Source organism: Perna viridis, chromosome 14 (assembly GCF_037379345.1).
Source record: "Perna viridis isolate PV_CMFRI_1.1 ecotype Kerala chromosome 14, ASM3737934v1, whole genome shotgun sequence".
Lineage (NCBI taxonomy): Eukaryota > Metazoa > Mollusca > Bivalvia > Mytilida > Mytilidae > Perna > Perna viridis.
The window spans coordinates 11,526,308-11,543,722 of NC_142458.1; the positions used below are offsets into that span (position 1 = coordinate 11,526,308).

General features: G+C 32.4%; 1 protein-coding gene across 2 annotated transcripts in view; it reads left to right on the forward strand.

The window, feature by feature from the left end:
- The window catches only part of LOC148598202 (thioredoxin domain-containing protein 5-like), a 33,752-nt gene extending 16,481 nt beyond the window's left edge, over positions 1 to 17,271 (forward strand). The window contains exons 7-15 of one of the 2 annotated variants that reach the window (XM_088559958.1): positions 335 to 417; positions 1,275 to 1,401; positions 2,698 to 2,844; positions 4,285 to 4,367; positions 5,317 to 5,443; positions 14,653 to 14,820; positions 15,386 to 15,468; positions 16,405 to 16,531; positions 17,115 to 17,271. In XM_088559958.1, coding sequence (XP_088416084.1) covers positions 335 to 417; positions 1,275 to 1,401; positions 2,698 to 2,844; positions 4,285 to 4,367; positions 5,317 to 5,443; positions 14,653 to 14,820; positions 15,386 to 15,468; positions 16,405 to 16,531; positions 17,115 to 17,249 — 1,080 coding nt within the window. In that variant the 3' untranslated portion in view covers positions 17,250 to 17,271. Of the gene's footprint in view, positions 1 to 334; positions 418 to 1,274; positions 1,402 to 2,697; positions 2,845 to 4,284; positions 4,368 to 5,316; positions 5,444 to 5,770; positions 8,735 to 14,652; positions 14,821 to 15,385; positions 15,469 to 16,404; positions 16,532 to 17,114 lie in introns of those variants that run through there. The other variant, XM_088559959.1, reaches the window with a different exon arrangement.
- The last annotated feature ends 144 nt before the right edge of the window (positions 17,272 to 17,415 follow it).

A 17,415-nucleotide genomic window follows, 5' to 3' on the forward strand; every position in this document is an offset into this window, starting at 1 on the left:
ATTGCATTAACCAAGTATTTATACCTGATAAACTCCAGAAATGTGTTTATAAAATTTGCCATTTTAAGATATTTATAGGTCAAATTTAGTTGAAAATGAAATGCACTGTGGAAATATGGCGGAAACATTTTCTCACATTTTTTCCTTATATAAGCAGTCAAAAATATCTACGTCACAGATGCTTCAGGATAAATTTTAAAAGCGTTTCAGTTGTTTTCTAGATGTAGTGAATATATTTATGGCAAAAAAGACCAAATTGGGAATTTTGATGTGCTACCCATTGCCTGATTCTTACACAGAGTGGTACTTAACAGATCCTTTTTTTAACATTTAGGGAGAGCCTCTTGTACTTAATGATGCTACTTTCAAGGATGCCATTGCTAAAGGAGTAACATTTGTCAAGTTCTATGCTCCATGGTAAGATACTAAAGGTCATATCATAGTTACTTTACCTTTATTTGAGAAAAGTCACTATATACATACATAAAATTAAAACATGCAATCTAGACACTACAATAAAAAAAAACAAAAACAAAAACATCAAATCTTGGGACCTCAGGACTACATGCACCGATAGGGAGATGATCTATTGTAGAGTCTAGATTGCATGTTTTAATTTAGACTTCTAAATCTATGAAATTTTGTAGTAGGGTTTGGTATCATATGTAGATGTGCTTGAAGGAATATAACAACTGTCACATTGGACTCCAAAGGGCGATAATTAGACACCTGAATGGCTTAAGGGATTTCTATGAAATTTTGTAGAAAGATTTGCTATCATATGTAGATGTGCATGAAGGAATGTAGTTACTGTCACATAGGACTCCAAAGGGATATAGTCACACTTCTTAAAGGCTGGAGGGATTTCTATGAAATTTTGTAGAAATGTATGGTATCATATATAGATGTGCATGAAGGAATATAATAACTGTGATACAGGACTCCAAAGGGAAATAATAAAACTTCAAAACGGCTTAATGGGATTTCTATGAAATTTTGTAGAAAGGTTAAGTATCATATGTAGATGTGCATGATGGAATATAATTACTGTCACAAAAAAAAACAAAAAAACAACTCCAATGGAGATGATCCACCTTGAAGCTTTTACATGTTTAAAATCGCCTGAATATAGCTGAAATATTGCTGCTCGGGCGTTAAACCCCAACAAACAAACAATCTAAACTGTTCAAGGGTTTTTATTAAAATTGTATAGAAACGTTGGTCATCACATGTATATATGCATAACGGAATGTAAATAATAAATAAAATTCTAGGTGTGGACATTGCAAAAGATTGGCGCCAACATGGGATGATTTAGCCAAGAAGTACAGTGATGAGAAAGATGTAAAAATAGCTAAAGTTGATTGTACAGAACAGAAAGAAATTTGCTCAGAGAACAAGGTAAAAATGAAAATTTATAATATTCCTTTGCCTTTTTGAATGAATTTTGTTGACTTGCAGAATTTGACTGGACTGGACTTTTTATGAGCAACTCAGCAGTTATTTCTAGAAAAGTGGAGGATGCTTACCCTACCTTTACACCTGGTCCATGCTCTTAGTTTTTAGTGAAGTCCAAATTGCTCATTTACTTTTGTTTCTTTGTATGTGTTATTTTTGGTTATTTTATGTTCTTTTCCTGATAAAATAATTTAATTTTGATAATTATGATAGCAGTGATTTGTGGAATGTTCCATGTAAAAAAAATAAAGAGTCACATAATTTTGATTTAGTTCATCCTCAGGAACCACCAAAAAATGTACATCAGGAAAAAATTCTTTCCCAACTATAACTTTTGTGAATAAACTGTCGGTACTTTTTGTAAGCTATACTATTGAAAGGTATGAAGACCAAATCTTCATCCTGCCTTTTCATTTCAACAAATGTCAACAATATAAAACATTCACTATTGTCAAAGAAACAGGTCGCAATAACAACTTTTTGATTGATAAAAATATCACAAATATTATGATTAAAGGATGTACTGTAAACATATGAAGGATGTAGACCTGAGGTAAGAGACACAACTCTTTCAAATCATTGGAACGTTTGTATTTAATATTTTACATCAATCTCATGTAAGCATCAAAGTAACTTGGATTGATTTCATTCTGTTCCAAATGAAAGCTTGATACGCTTTGATGAAATTGAATATGATACAAACACAACCCTGATTTCAAGATTTTACATCAATCTCATGTAAACATCAAAGTAACTTGGATTGATTTCATTCTGTTTTAAATGAAAGCTTGATAGGCTTTGATGAAATTGAGTATGATACAAACGCATCCCTGATTTCAAGAGTAATGTCCCTTACACTAGGTCTACCTCCTTATTTTGGCAAATTTTGTCGATGGAACATATTCATGGGTATTAATTTTTGAAGTTTCAAAAAAATGTTAGTGCTATCTAATGATACAAATCAATTTCATGTGACTAATTTTTATGCTTTTCCATCCACCATGAAATAATTAAAATTAGTACCTTGCGAAAATTAGTATGTTTACAGTATTCACTTTGTCAACAGTTGGTGGATTTTAATAAAACTTGGAATACAGTTATTACAGATTTAATCAGATATGTCTGCATATTAGTTCTCTATTATACTTACACCATTGGTGAGACATTTGTGCATTTGAGACATATAAGGACATTGACCTATAATCAATAAATCTATATGACTCATCACTTTTTTGATAGGTTAGAGGTTATCCAACCTTGTTCATCTTTAAAGATGGTGAGAAGAAAGACGAGTATAATGGTGGAAGAGATATTGGAAGTCTCAGCATGTATGTCGATAAATTTACTGGTGGTAGTAGTGAGTCTGGAGATAGTGCCGATACTAAGGTATGTATAATATTAACCCTTACTTCATGCATGTAAAACAATCTGATTTCTTTCAGAGAAGAATCCATGGAGCTGCTACAGATAGCAAAATTTTTCCACGCCTATCAATAACTCCCATTTAAGCCACTCATTGTTTCTTCTCCATCTCCAATTTAAGCCCCCCCCCCTTGTTTCTTATCCATCACCAATTTAAGCCCCTCTTTGTTTCTTATCTTTCTCCAATTTAAGCCCCTTCTTGTTTCTTATCCATCTCCAATTTAAGCCCTCCTTGTTTCTTATCCATCTCCAATTTAAGCCCCTCCTTGTTTCTTATCCATCTCCAATTTAAGCCTCTCCTTGATTTTATCCATCTCCCGTTTAAGCCTCTCCTTGTTTCTTATTCACCTCCAATTTAAGCCCCTCCTTGTCTCTTATCCATTGCCAATTTAAGCCTCTCCTTGTTTTTATCCAACTCCCATTATCTGTTTTACTATTAGTTCTTTTTCATATTAACGGAATGCAAGCTATTTTGGCATGTCTTTCTAAGGGACATTACCCACCAATGTATGACAACCTGGTTGGAGGTCTCATTGGGGAAAGGAAGATCTGTAAACACTATTCTTTGATTCTAAAACTATTTGCACTAGGTCAGTACCTCAATGGTTTGAAGTAATTTATTTTAAAGTATCCCAATGCTTACTGCAGTCCAAATGAATGAAATTTTTGAGTTTGAAGTCTACTGCTGTCCAGTGCTCCAATCAGACAGTAAACCACTGTGTCAGGTTGGAGAGTTACTTCTCTTTGCTAAAAATTTTTGAAAAAGAAGTCTAAGTCAGGATTATGAAAGAGCAATCAAGGGAACCAAGGTAATAGCAGTAATCAGAAGAATGTAATCCAGGGACAAAGACCAGACATGGAAAACACACACACACAACAAAGAATATAAAGTAACTAAAATAAAACATACAAAGTAGCAAAAGTAAATGAGCAACGCGAAATCCACTAAAAACTGGGAGCGTGGACCATGTGCACAGTAGAGTAAGCGTCCTATGTCAAGTCAACAGTCAAGTCTGGGGTAGACAAAAGAGGAAAGGAAAACTATGACACATTGAACAAATAAGTTTTTATGGCGCAGAGGGATACACCATAATGATACACAAGTTCATGATGAAAAAGGACTATTGATTTCATGTAACAACTACAGTCAAGCCTGCCTAAACAACCACATGTATTCAGCAATTACCTAATGATTTAGAATACCCCTATGAAGTTCATTTTATGCAAATGAACCCACCTGTCTAATGTGACCATGATTTTACTCTCTGTTGAAAGGTCATATAAGACAGCTGTAGTTTTTTGTCCTGATATATAATACTTGAAATACTTGCAGCTTGATATTTTGTGATGCTTTATTTGGTAAAATATCAATATAAAAATATAACAACCATTCATCTTTTTCAGGATCTTGTAGTAGATTTAAATGCAGAGAACTTTGAAGGAGCCATTGAAACTGGAGTCACTTTTGTCAAGTTTTTTGCTCCATGGTAAGTTATAGATTTATGAAATATTTAGGGCCTGCTACGAAGTAGAATGGAGGAACTGTCAGTCCTACGAAAGTTTACATTTTGTATTTTGTATAATGTAAGAAAAAGGCTTCCATCACACTACTTTTTCTTCTGAAACAATACTATACACCTCATGCATGTCATTGTTTTTAGAACAAACAGTCTATAAATGTAATGACAATTATTGGAGGCAGGTGTAACCTGTGAGAGGGCAGTTATTAACTTGCATGGCCTTAATAGACAAGTCATGCACTAACAATGAGGTGTTGTCCTAAGTTCTGAGAGACTTGAATGACAGGTCTGTTGACCAAAACATAATGTAAACATATTAATTTTCACCTGAACATTTTTGCATTTTCAAAAAAAAATGATAAGCCTTATACAGTGTTCAAGACCCATTTTCATGAGTACTATTTTTTTGTGATTTTCTGTCCATAGCAAAAAATAGTACAACTCGAAAATGAATACATTTACAGTATTTTAAACTTACATGTATGCACAGTTCATGTGAGACTAAAATAAACCTTCAGTGGTTGGTTCTGAGGTCATAGATCAAATTTGTTTAATAGAGGTTTGGTCTTTTTTTTCAAATAGAAATTGTGATTTTATTAAATTTTGCCGCAGGACCATGAAGTTTTATTTTACCTTTGTTGCCATTACAGCAAAATAATTGGAGATCACATTAAAAGTAAAATGTTTATAGAAATTATGCTGTCTATCTATTCATCTGTCCATCCACATTTCCTGTCTGCAACTCCTCTCAAATTTTTTATCATATGTCATATGATGCTATTGTGCATCTCTTTTTTTCCCCATCTGTATGACTTTGAGGATTTCCTGTATAGTGTCTTTTGGGTGGTAGTGGGGTACAAATATATCACTGATTTTTCAGTTTTAAAAATATGTATTACCTGTTCGTATATTTTAGGTGTGGTCACTGTAAAAGATTAGCCCCCACTTGGCAAGATCTTGCCAAGCAGTATGAAGATATTCAAAGTGTAAAAATAGCCAAGGTAGATTGTACTCAGCATAAAGAATTGTGCCAACAATACAAGGTAAGACTGACTAGGGTTACTTTAATTTTCTTTTGTTTTCTGTGGGTTTGATATGCTAAACACCGAACGGTACCCTTGTTTGAGATTTGTTCTGTTTTGTTGATTTTTTTATGGAGTTATGCCCCTTTATCTTGCAAAAAATTCTGTAACCAATATTAAAACTTTGAGATATTGAACTGATGTTTGGTATGCAGGGTTATATCAATGTGTTTCATACTTAGATTGAGTTCTGTTCCAATTCATTAACTTTGGAGTGATGCCCCTGATGACTTTAGAAAAATTATACTGCAGGTATGGGCATTCAGTGAACTTTATTTTTGTTTGCAGGTAAGAGGCTATCCAACGCTAATGCTGTTTAAAAATGGTGAGCAGAAATCAGATTATAATGGAGGAAGAGATCTTACTGGCCTCAGTTCATTCTTAGATACATTTGTTTTCACTGGAGATATGAAAGATGAACTTTGATAAGGAACATAATCTAGATAAATATTAATCAATTTTTTTAAACTTTATATGTGAAAAATACTCCTTGAAAAAGGGAGATAATCTTAATAATACACCTGAGATATAAAAAGCTCATCTGTGAACTTAAAAACAGGGAGAATTCAGAGAAATACAAATTTATTGTTAGCAAGAAAGATAAACAGCAATCAGGGGAGACAATCTAATAAATGACTACTTATGCAACTTAGTTTCAGAGGATGTCTTGAAACCTTTTTTTTTAAATGTGAGAATTTTTTTTTTTTTTTTTGGGGGGGGGGGGTGTTGGGGGACATATTGCTTATCTTATTTTTGGACTTTCTTTGTTTCTCTGTTCCCTGGGTCATGAGGCTGCTTGTCCTTTTTTCCCTAATTTTCAAACTTCTTTTGAAAGATGGATAATTTAATGGTTTTATTATATCTTTAGGTACATGTAATAGAAGTAGTTTGACTTATCATGTAGTTACTTATGTTGGAAACCTATTTTTGATCTTGTGTTGTTTTTTTTTTTTTTGTGGGAATTCCATTTTTAAGATCTCTTTTTTCATTGTGGGATATATATACTTACGAGTTAAGGGGCTTTTTTTTATTTTTCAATTTGCAGGTTTATTTTCATTTTGTTTTGCATTTGCATGGGGATTTTTGTACATTGATCGTAAATTCCAATGTTATCAAATGACCAGTCTTAAGAATCAGGCAGTTTGACCAACTGTCAACAAATGTTAAAAAAAGCATGGAGTGTTTTATATTGAAACTGGTACAAACGGATATACATAAATTCTACTTAAGCTTCATCAGTTACATCATGTTAACAAACCACTCAAAACAGACATATAGGAATTTGTTCTTAAAGGTGCTGCACAGTGGAAAGCATCTACAGCAACAGCTGTGAACTATTATTTATAAAAAAAAATTAAGGAGGTAGACCTATGGTTAGGGACACAACTCTTACAAATCATTGGAACCTTTATATTCAGCATTTTACATCAAACTTGTGTAGGCATTAAAGTAACTTGGACTGATTTCATTCTATTTCAAATGAAAGCTTGAAAGGCTTAGGTGAAATTGAATGATCCAAACATATCACTGATTTTACTGAGTTATATCCCTTACCTAAGGGGGTCCTCCTTAAACACCAATCAGTAAGAAAATCAATCCTATGCCTGATTCTTGAAAAGACTTGTGTGAAGATGATTTTTTTTTTAAATCATTGCTTAATACTCTTTATACTTGTCTTGTTGATGAGAGTCTTCGTTTCTTTTTGTTGTAGGAAAAATAATGTGTTATTTAAATTTTTTTTTATATATTATGCCCATCATATGAAGTTTCGTTTAATTTTTTGAATTATTTATATTTTATCTGTTTTTTCTTACTGATGTATGATTAAGAATCTAATATTATGACATTGATGATGACTTTGCAATGCAATATACATGCAAATTATGTTAATATAGATCATGTATTACATTTGATGACCAAAATTGGTTATTTTTGAAAATTTACTCTCAAGATTTGCCATGCTACATGACTATTTTTCACATACCGGGTATACATGCTACATGACTATTTTCCACATACCGGGTATACATGCTACATGACTATTTTCCACATACATTCATATATATTGGCCCTGGTTCATTCTTCACATTTGGCCATTTAACATATATGAAAACGCCCATTTTACACTGTTATCTGAAATTTGACCATGTATAAATTAATATTACCTATTTACATATCAGGCAATATTGCTATATTACACATGTACTGTATGATTTATATGTTTAATGTATGTTAGATATTATAGGCCATACTACATGAACTATATTAAAATTAAGTATTTATTGAAGGGTTTATCCCTACTTAATTCACCATTTCATTCATTTCTTTTTATTGTGTGTGCTGGAGTGATTGTTTTTAAGTTATTATGAAAAAGCACTATGTATTATTTGTTTGGAAGAAGTCAATCAAAGTACTTAGGTACTGCTAACTCGGAAACCAATTCAGAGTTAGGGAATCAAACATACTAGTAATCAAGTAAAATAGACGAACATTTAGATGAAAAAGCATATACTGGTAGAAATAAGATATCATGATGTTCATGACAGAATTTTTTGTCACTAAAATTTTATTTCTCTATGGAAGAAAAGTGCAAGTCAGTGGTCCAAATTTACTTCCAAATGTGGAAAGTCCAGAAATTTTTACAAGTATCAAATGAATAGTCCATTTGAAGTAAAACTTAAGTCCTCAATCAATTATCAGTAAATACAGTCAAAGGTCCGAGACCTTTGTATGTGAAACTTCAGATGAATGGTGTCAGAAATTTAGGGTCACGGACCTGAGACCTCCACTACTTTGAACCCATATGTAAATATGATATTTTAGACCACAGTTAACAAAATCTTCTGGGTATTTGATATTTTTTAAAAGAATTTTTTTGACTGGAGAATATGAAATATGTAGGGACAAAACATTTTCATGAGAATTGCATCTTTACTAGTAAAAATTTAAGGAGAATGGTTGTTAATTTATATTTATTTACCAAATTATTTTTTAAAATTTTCTTTGTGTATGGTTTTGTCAGATTAAATTTGAACAATGTAAGTTAGTTGTACATGAATATCCCAAAATACCAATTAATAAATATTGTAAATTTGGGTATGCTGTACAAGTGTTTCAAGGAGTAACCTTTCATCGGCAGTTCTGAGCTTCCAGAAGAAAAGTTTATAGCCTTAGCATAGTTGAATCAGAGGGATGCCCATAGCCTATAGCATTTAAAGTGTATGTTATATAAAATAATAAATATTGAGTGTGTGTATTTGTATTTAGCCTCAGATAGCTATGGTCAGTACATCTCTTTTTCCTGTAATGCTTTTAAAGTGTAAGTCTTTGTAAGAATCAGACAAAAAGGGGCATAAAAGAAATTTGTTTGCCTTAAATCCACAGATCTGACAAAATTTCGCTCAAGGATGATTTCTCTTTTTTAAAGCACCACTATTTGATTTCTGCACCACTGCAATTGTTTAGAAATTTTTTAATAGACTGTTAGAAAAAGGGAGGTTTTTGTCAGAGTTACCTGCCCTTAAAACGCTCATTGTCAGTGCATTTCAATGAAATCATAACTCAATTTACCAAAATGATATGGAAAATCTTGTCCTTTTCCTTAATTATGATGGTGCAAGAAGTCAAATTACACTTTCAAAATAGTGTTTTTTTTTCATACCATGTTTCAGCCACTGCCTGATTCTTACAGAGACTGACACTTAATCAACCCAATCACTAACTGTTTTTTCTACAGTGAAACCTGTTAAAACCAAACTCTTTTTGCCTGTACAGAATATAGTAGGTTAAGACAGGTGTTCAGTTTACACAAGCAAATATTTTTCATGTGAAATTCATGTTAATTGAGCTTCACATGAAATTCATGTGAAATTCGTGTTAATCGAGCTTCACATGAAATTCATGTGAAATTCATATGAAGTTAACATGATTTTCATGTGAAATTCATATGAAATTAACATTATTTTCATGTGAAATTCACTAAATACTAATTTCATGTGAAATTCACTAAACACTAATTTCATGTGAACATTTTGTGTGAATTTCACATGAAGGCTCCATTCACCCGAACTTCACGTGAACTCTGTCACTTAGTTTATTTGCTTAATTCAGGTGAAATCATGTGAAATTCGTGTGAAAATCATGTGAAATAACTTCGCCTGTGTACCAAGTTTTAAAATATAAGCTAATATGTAGGATATTCAAAAAGCAGCTGGTTCAGACAGGTTGTTTTTGTTAAATCGGGGTTCAGTTTATGCAGGTTTCATTGTTCAAAATCTGTCTATAGTGTCTTCTTTTTCTTTGAAAATACATAATTTTAAAGCTGCATTAGCCGTCATTTTCGTAAAAAAAATTCTGTTGAAATATTCCTTTGTTCTTCTAAATTGCACTTTTCCTATGTAATTTCATTCGATATCCACAAATAAAATGTGTTAAATACATGAAATAGGTGCCTATATATTTATTGTCTTGCAAGACAAAAACTGACGTAGATAAATTCGTATGCATGTGACTTCTGGTGACCTTAATCCACGCATGTGCTGTAAGGGTCGCTTTTTTAAAAACAAATCTGATAAGCGAAAGTGATTCAAATCAAAGGCAAGGAAGACCGATGGACCCGAGCCATAAAAGAAAAAAAAAGTTCGAATATAATGCAAGAATCCTTTTGAAATTTACGTATTGTGATATATTGAGGCACATATACGGTCAGTAACTGTCATTATTTATTTGAAAACTAATCAAGAAGTAGATGAAACGAAATGTAAACAAGACATGTGCTTACCTGTGTATCCGTTATTGTAATTTTTTTCAAGGTTAAAGTATTTTTAACCCGGGTTAATGTCCTGTCGGCAATCTTCGGAAGTAATGGCGAAAAATAATAAGATCTTAGCTATCGATCTTCTTTGATTGAAAAAAGAAAAACGTTTTTCCAATATTCTGTAGGTGTTATTGACATTTATTGCTTCTATTGCAGTATTACAAACTTATTTCATTTTATCAGCATAATTCAGTAGAATCAAAACTGAACAAATTTGGCAGCTAATGCAGCTTTAAAGGAATTTTGCAGTTGTGCTATAATCTGATTTAACATATACTGGTGTAGTTAAGCATTGCATTCAAATTACTTTAATAATTTTCAAGGCTGCTAATTTTCACTAATATTGTCAAATGAAATACAGTATATATCATGGGTATTATTTTTACAGTTTTTTTTTAAGTTGGTGTTTCTTAAGGAAAAAAATCAATTCTAATATGACGCTATTCAAAACCTTCAAAACCACAGCCATGGTAAATAAGTGATAACACATGATAAACATTTGGTGCATTATATTGGTTGCATGTACTAAAAACGTGAAAAAATAAGTCATATTAGAATCAAAATAAATTACGAAAACTCCATTTTATCATTGTTTTAACTTGGACTGGCCATTAATGTCATTATTTAACCTCTTGCTATCATTTGGGATAAAACAATGGGACATAAATGGTCAGTTCATGGTAAAACAATGATAAAGTGAAGTTTCCATGAGTTACTTCTGAATTTCACTTGTTCTATTTTCCATACTTAATTGTCAATTGCTAAAATAGCAAAAAATAATTCATCATAAAAATCCATCTGTTTACAGGGCAACTTTTTGTGGCATAAATCTATAATATAACTTCTATTTGAAATCCAGGTCATCTTTATTGCTGTAATGTGAAATCTAGATGTACACAGGCAAATGATGTTTGTGTGAAATTAATGTGAACCTAGCTTCATGTGAATTTCATGGGACTTTATAACATCATGTGCAAATTTCACAGGAAAATCATGTGGAAATAATTTTGCCTGTGTATGGAACAAATTTATTTAAAATGTTCGTTGGTTCCAATAATATCATATTTTTTGTTAATTCATTTATGGTCCGGGTTAAAAAGCTGTATAAGATTTAATTTGATTCTTTATTTTTTTCTTTAAATAAATTTAGTAATAAAATCTAGTTTTTGTTTGTAATGGAACTTTAATGTTTGTTCTTGTTTTTAAAGAATTTTTTATAATCTTTGTAAGAATTTAGAAAATTCAGGTAGTCTGAAATTTACCTGTACATTTAAAAAAAAACATTGGTCTGCATGTATGTTTTCTCTTCAAGACGTCTTCTCCGTTCTGAATGACATCATCATCAATAGAGACTTTGAGACTTACCCTGGTAGGCAAACAGAATATATATATATATATAATCTGAATTTACAAACTAGGGGACCTGAAACATTTGTTGTTGTTTTACTGTTTACTAGGTAATTTTAAGGAGATAGACCTAGGGTAAGGGACATAACTCTTGAAATCTGTGATGTGTTTGTATCATATTAAATTTCATTAAAGCCTTTCAAGCATTTTTTTGAAACCGAATGAAATTAGTACAAGTTACTTTAATGCTTTCATGAAATTGATGTAAAATGGTGAATTCAAATGTTCCAATGATTTGTTAGAGTTGTGTCCCTTACCCTAGGTCTACCTCCTTAAAGTTTTGATAGAACATCCTGTTTTTGTCTCGTCAAATTTTGAAATAAATGAGAAACCTAAAATACTGAAACATTCAGAAACAGAAGTAGAAATACTGTTAGCATACCCATAAAATGCTATCTAATTATACATCTTAAATTCTTAAGTTTGAATTTCTCCTCTGACAATTATCTTCCCTATGCATATCTACGAATATCAAAGACTGTGTCGAAATTTGGGATACCAGCAGTGCTGTATACCTAGTCTCAAGTAAAAGACAAAGATGAGCCAAGAGATGTTTTAGTTTATAGGTATCTTAATCTTTGCAAGCAGAGACCAAAAGAGGGGGGGTCCAGAGATTTTGAAAAGAAGGGCTTTAGACTATTATTTGCCTATTTTTGCAAAAACATATTTTGCACTAAATCAACACAAATATTTCACAGAAGTGGGAAACTCCGACCCATGGACTCCCTCCGCCACGTTGGCTCCACTATCGGAGATAGATATTTATTTTATCTTAGAACTTTTCTACAAAGACTGTGTACTCTTTATAGCCACTTTCTAAGTCCATTGGTTGAATAATATCTTTTTTTTTGTATAACAATAATTAAAAATTATTATATTTGTCTTTAATCAATGATTATGGCACTTCACAATGTTCGATTGTGATTAACAGCAGTTACATGTACATGTAGCTTCTAGGTATAAGCCAACGTAATAAGCTTGATTACTGCAAGCAAACTAAGCTGAATTCATGTCTTGTCTCTTATTAAAAACCATATACATAGAGTAGAAATAATTTAAATTCGGGCTATGAAAGAGGCAGAATTTAATAAGCTTGATTTTGACTGTACGGTCAATATTAATTCAACTTCATCATCATGTGTAGGGTAAGATACACTGACTACATGGGAGATCTATTTTAATGGCGGTATTTTTTTTTTTGCATGGTGTGGTCAAACGGTCAGCAAACACGATACTTTGTCTTTCCTATCCGAAACTTTAAGTAGCACTCCAGCTAAGAATCATGCAAAATGTGATACATGGTTGGAAAGCCTACATATTTTTATTTTTGATATTTTGTTTAAAATGCTTTAGTAAACAAAAAATAGCATTTGGTTTTTCATATAACCCGTGTTCATAGGAGATAAAAATTGTATAGAATGCACTGTAGAATTCAAAATTAAGGGAGATAACTCTGTAAATGACACTCAAATACAATAGAATCTATTGGATTTTCAATGTTGATTATCTCCTAAGCGCAGGCAGATTTGAATGAATAATTGCACATTTCATAGTTTAGACCCATAAAACAACTTAATTACAAAAATAAAAATATGTAGCCTTTTTGGGGTGTATCACATTTTTCAGATTTAGCATGATTCTTACTTAAAATCGGTTCCTAAAATTTTGAATTCTGTACCGTACATTATAGGGTTGGAACCACAAATTTTGAAAGATTAGTCCAAGCTATTATCTGCTCACATTTTGCCCCAATTTTTAACGAAATTATCAAACTTTTTCAACAAAGATCAACCCAAAATGATTTGCCACTGGGTCGCCTGGTCCCTGGTTGAACAAGTATAAAATAGAGACAATTTTTTTCTTTTACGAATTAGACTACCATAAATCAGAGTAAGGAGGTTTGAGGAAAATTCTTCATTATTATCGATTTGATGTCAGATATGGAACTTTACCAAGTTTACTATACATTAGATTCTGGTAGTTTGACAGGTCTTGAAAACAAACTCCTGTGTTACAGTTAAAATAGCCAAATAAATACACGATGTCACGATTTGCCCAGAAGAATGCCTTGAGAGAAGGTAAGAAATAAAATATTTGCTGTGCATGCAATGCTTTGCTTTGCATGATGTTGGACTTATTGAATCGATTTATGAAGTACCAAGTAAAAGTGTAATGTGTGTATCTATTCACACTCATATATGGAAGCCCGTCCGAGATATTATTTCATATGACATTCATCCTTGATTCCATCTAATAGCACGCACTGTTTTCGGTCAAACATATATGATATATTTGAACAATTTCAGGGCCTATGTTTGCATAAACTTGATATACCCCATCAAACAATTACTTAATAAGTCAGTTTGTAAAGTCCTTTTCAGAACAGCAGGTATACTTTGTCAAGTAAATTACCTTTGCTCGAACTATACTATCTTTTAGATGAGGCGTCCATGCTGTTACTTAAATCGTGCGATTATATGGCAGTAAATATATGCCATGGAATTATTACCCCGCAAACCTAATTTTGTAAGAGTTCCATACTAAAGAAATGATAATTTATGATGTCATTTTGACACCTAAATATTGGAACAGCTCGAAAATCTTCTTTATCTGGGTTTAGTTGTCGTTATAACACAAAAATATGCCAATAAGTCTTTTAAGTGAGTAGGCTATAATTTTCACTCAAAAAACAGGGCCACACACTGGTTTAAACGAATATCCCTTTAGCACATGTCCATGTAAAAGAACGTATCCTTTGATACCACAGACAATAAATTTAAAGGACACGAATATTTTTCACTCGTGCACATCAACTGCAGTTAACACGAAAGGGTATCCCTCTTTCCTCTGAACAACACCTAGTTGTAAATGCAAAGCTCGTGTGGAATTAAGAAAAGTATTTTTGGCTATAGATGTCCTTTTAGATATTTTGTGATTTATTTTTTAGGTCAACGGATATCCATCCTTTATGTTAATCAAAGATGGAGAAGTTCGGGAAGGTTTCTATGGAAACCGAGAGTTGAAAGATTTTACCAGATTTATCCAGAAATTTTACAAATTTGAATACGTTGAAAATGCAAAGAAGGCTTTAATAATGGAAGAAACAGACAGTCAGGTAAATATAAATGTCCTGATTTCAAACTGGTCTCAAAAGAATTCGAATCTTTATAAGAAAAAAAACCAAAACAATAGACTCGTTCTATATGCGAGGCGGAAAGCCCAAAATGAGATAAATTCAATCCAAAACACCATAGGGTACGTGGTCTTGGATCCGTATATAGATTAAAAGTTTTTTTTTTTGTTTTACTTTTGTGTTCTTCTATCGTTTTCGTTTTCGTTTTTTTTTCAAATGATCATGCGAGTTAAAATTTTGGCGGAAATCCTGTGCTCTTAAATGAAACAGCTAAAACAGGGCTTACCGACAACAAGAGCCACATAGTTTCATCGGTAATCGTATCATTTTAGTTTTCTTATTTCTTCGCTACTATCGCAGTTGAAAAGTAATCTGTTTTACCCAAATAATCAAGAACCTCTCCGTATTCATATCGATTCTACTATCGAGGAGTATTTCTTACCTTTTCAAGCTTGAACCCTTCAAACTTTTTTTTGTTTTGTGTGATGAAGGTCACGATCGATCTTAAATGACTCAGTATTCAAATACTTTGATTATCTTATTGCAGTCGAAAGTAATAAAACTGACTGAAGACAATTTCAAGTCCACAGTCGCTGAAGACTTTACGTTTGTGAAATTCTTCTGGCCTACGTAAGTAAATTCAATAACAGATGGACTTAATATGGACTGTAATAAAATTCGACTTTAGAAGTAACACGCTTTCTCATTGGATAAAACATTTCGACTATCAAATAGACAAACTTAACGGACGTACATTCTGGGCATAATATGTGATCTGCCCCAAACGGTGACCTTCCGCGACCATTGGGACTATTTCGTTTGACGATTTGGAAAATAACATCGGAAATGACATTATCATCGTTTTTATATAATTAGTTATCATTTTGTACTAAATCAAATTAAAATAGCCGCGAAATTATTTTGTCGTTCTTCATCGACTAAAATATAACCAGTCATTTCTTTTTTCAATTCAGAAATTTGCTTCTTTCTGGTTGTACTGTTTGCCAGGTTGAAGAAATACACTTTATGTATATCTTTGAATTTTTATTTTACTTAAAGGGTTTCAATGAAATTTGATTTATATTAAATGAAGGTACATACACTCCATGAAACGTTCACGTTTCCCATTTTAGTGTTCATGCATCGTTTATCGTGCGTTTACACATCGGTTTGCGTTCGTTTATTCAACTGTTATTTTTATATTATTTGCTTTTATTAATTTATATATGTTCATTTATTAAATTTTCTATTTTTTCTTTCGTCATTATTTGCTAATAATATTATTAGTCATCGTTCGTCTATCGTGCGTTTAAACGCACGCTGTGAGCGTTCATTTCGTTTATCGTGCGTTTGGTGAGCGTTTAGCGAGTGTTAAGATATCGTGCGTGCGGGAAACCTTGACTTCTCAAGGAGTGTATAATGAGGAAAAATAGTATGCATGCTGCAGATTGTTTTGCCTAATAAAAGTTGCAACTGATCCCCAAAGTTGTTGCAATGTGAGGTCACATTGTAATGCTTTCTATCAAAATAAATTCATATATATCTTCTTTGTTTAAAAAAAAACAGATGCGGGCCATGCAAATCGTTTGCCCCAACCTGGCAAGAAATGGCAAAGAAAAATTCCTATGAAAAAGTACTGAAATTTGCTGACGTGAATTGTCACATCAGTGAAGATCTATGCGATGAACACAAGGTAAGGGACGAGCTTAACATCTTTTATAAGTACTTGTTGAGATGAGGTCCACAAGGAAGATAATTCGTCCCTTCGAAAGAAAGAATGTGGTACACTGCGGACCTATCATTGTCCTTCTAATTCATGTATGGCAGAATGTGCCCCTAAAAGTCGGCTTAATGTATAAAAACACGTTCATGACGATGGACCGGGCCAGAGCACATATACTAAATGTGATATGTACCAAAGCTGTACCTTTTATTGAGGAGTGTTTCTTCAATTTTCATTGAACGAAATATTTTTTTAATATCAACAACTGCACCTGGTACCTCACAACTCACGGTCGTGGTTGCACAAAGCTTAATTTAATCTAAATGGACGATGTTACAGTAAACTCATATAGAATTCAACAAGGTGTTAGTCTTTATACTTAAAGACTTGTGGGCATTTAAAAGAAACACCGTATTATGGAACTTTCAACATTATTGATGGGGAATTGACCTCAAATTCGCAATAGTTTTCAATTGTACAGTATTACACTTTACTCTGCACAATTTCATTATTATGTTAATTATAAAACAAATGTAACAATTATTGCTTACAGATAGACGGATACCCAACGATTAGAATGTTTAAGAAAGGAAAAATCATTGTAGACTTTAATGGAAAGCGAACAATTGAAGCCTTGAATGCATTTATCGAGAAGTACATACCTGGAACTAAACACGAGGAACTGTAGAAATAAAAGAAATGTACATGTATATCTGGTTATCCTTATATGATGCCTTTAAATGAACTCGTTCTGTAGGACGTAACTGAATCGTGCTCGATTTTAAGTGGCAGATCTTATCAAAATCAGGCGAGAGGTGGTTTATGAATACCAAAAACCCCTAAAAGTAATTTTT